Source organism: Galeopterus variegatus, unplaced genomic scaffold (genome assembly GCF_000696425.1).
Source record: "Galeopterus variegatus unplaced genomic scaffold, G_variegatus-3.0.2 Scaffold17774, whole genome shotgun sequence".
Taxonomy (NCBI): domain Eukaryota; kingdom Metazoa; phylum Chordata; class Mammalia; order Dermoptera; family Cynocephalidae; genus Galeopterus; species Galeopterus variegatus.
This window is the reverse complement of record NW_007743885.1, coordinates 14,520-16,262: the sequence shown is the minus strand read 5'-3', so window position 1 is coordinate 16,262 and position 1,743 is coordinate 14,520. Positions and strand designations below refer to the sequence as shown.

Below are 1,743 nucleotides of genomic sequence, written 5' to 3'. Positions count from 1 at the left end.
TGGCCCCCACTAGTTGTCTTGAACGTATCAGGGCTAATTTCATTTTGTCTTTTGTACCATTTCATGGCAGTTCCTACAAACCTCTCCCCCAGACCCCCAGGCCACAGCTGGTTTCCTGCACTGCAAGCCCCAAAGTCTCTGCATAACCCTTAGTCTGTACCTATCTTTCGCCCTTCCCCAACTCCTGAAATCCTGCCACTGTGCCCCTGACATAGTGACAGTGCTTAAAACACAATGATAATGATGCCATCACCAGCAAATGTTCCTGTAAATAAACATTCAACCTATTCTCGGACTGGCTTTCTGCTGAGGACACAGCTTCCCTGCAGCGTTGTAGAGTGCTGGTGGCTTTTTCTCCCACTTCCCTCCTGTCGCTGGGTTTGGAGGTGGGGGAGATAACCTTCTGCTGCTTTCAGATGTTCTCTCCCCTCCCCCCTATAAGCCCCTGGCTTCAAATTTCACATTATCAGATTATACCAGCTATTCGCAAATTTTCTGTACATTTGAAATTACATAAAAATAAAAACTACCAAAAAATACCCAACCCCCTAAAGCAGGTCTGGGCAGAGACCAAGGGGCTACTGAAGCCACCTCTGGCCTGTCACCTGACCCTCTTGGGCACATGAAGGTAACCCTACTGCTTCAGGTTCAGGAGAAGCCACCAAACCTGTGTGAGTGGTTTCCTCGGGGGAGCAGAGGTGAAACAGCAACATCACAACGGTGCTCAGCGCTTTCGTACATTATCTCATTCATTTTCCCAATGAGCCCGCTGAAGTTTCTATGATTTCCATTCTGCAGATGAGGAATCCAAGGCTCTGAGGGGTTGAGGAACTTGCTTGACACACAGCTAATGAGTGGGGGGCTCAGACTCCAACACGGGTCAGACCAACATGGGAAGCCCATCCCTGCTTTGACTCAGATGTCCTGAGAGCCCTCAGCAATGACAGAGATCTATGTGTGGGGCCCTCCCGGCTGCTCCGGTCCAAGCTCACAGCCCTCTCCTCTGGTTGCCCACCAAAGCCCCACCTGGATATGGTGACGAGACAGGCGAAAAATCTCCTGCGCCATCAGCAAGGTCTTTGAATCCATCACCAGGTACAGCAGGTGTAGGAGGGCAAGGAAACCCGCGCCTCTCAGGTCTGTGCCTGGATTCGCTCCTGGACAGAAACCATGGGGAAATGGGGTGTGACGGTGAGCAAGGCTTAATGAAGTCCCTGCTCCCTTGAGCTTCAAGGACTTGGTCTGGAACGCTGCCTCTGACACTAGCCTTTTCTTGGGTCCACTTCCTGCCACACTCCTGTGACTGGCTCTAAAGGGCTGAGTAGGGGACATGGACCAGGATTCCAGCACCCTGGGGGCAGCCTCCTGCATCAGTTTTCTCACTGTGGCCCATGACCATGACCCTCTATAGTCGCTTCTCCACACAACAATCAGAGTGATCCTTACAAAAAAGGCCAGACTCCTGGTTCCAGGACAAGATGAAGTAATACGTTTCTCCCTCTTCCTCCCATGTGTACAGCTAAAAGCCTCAGACACTAACATATAAAGCAAACACAAAAAGACTCGGAAAGGTGGAGAGAAGACAGACTGGCTAGGGACCTTGAGAGGTGAGAAACGACACTGTGGTGAGTGTCCTGGCTTTGTGTTTGCCTCACATATCCCAATTGGGTGCTGGAGAAGACAGCAACCCAGAAGCGCCAGTGGGAGCAGATCCAAAAGGCCCTGAGCCAAGGCCAGGAAATG

At 51.3% G+C, this 1,743-nt stretch overlaps 1 protein-coding gene across 1 annotated transcript in view; it reads right to left on the bottom strand.

The window, feature by feature from the left end:
* Positions 1 to 1,026: 1,026 nt before the first annotated feature.
* The window catches only part of LOC103582763 (ELMO domain-containing protein 3-like), a gene marked incomplete at its 3' end in the record, with an annotated part of 9,192 nt that continues 8,475 nt past the window's right edge, over positions 1,027 to 1,743 (bottom strand). The window contains exon 6 of the mRNA XM_008564273.1: positions 1,027 to 1,157. Within this exon, the coding sequence (XP_008562495.1) occupies positions 1,027 to 1,157 (131 nt within the window). The remainder of the gene's footprint in view (positions 1,158 to 1,743) is intronic.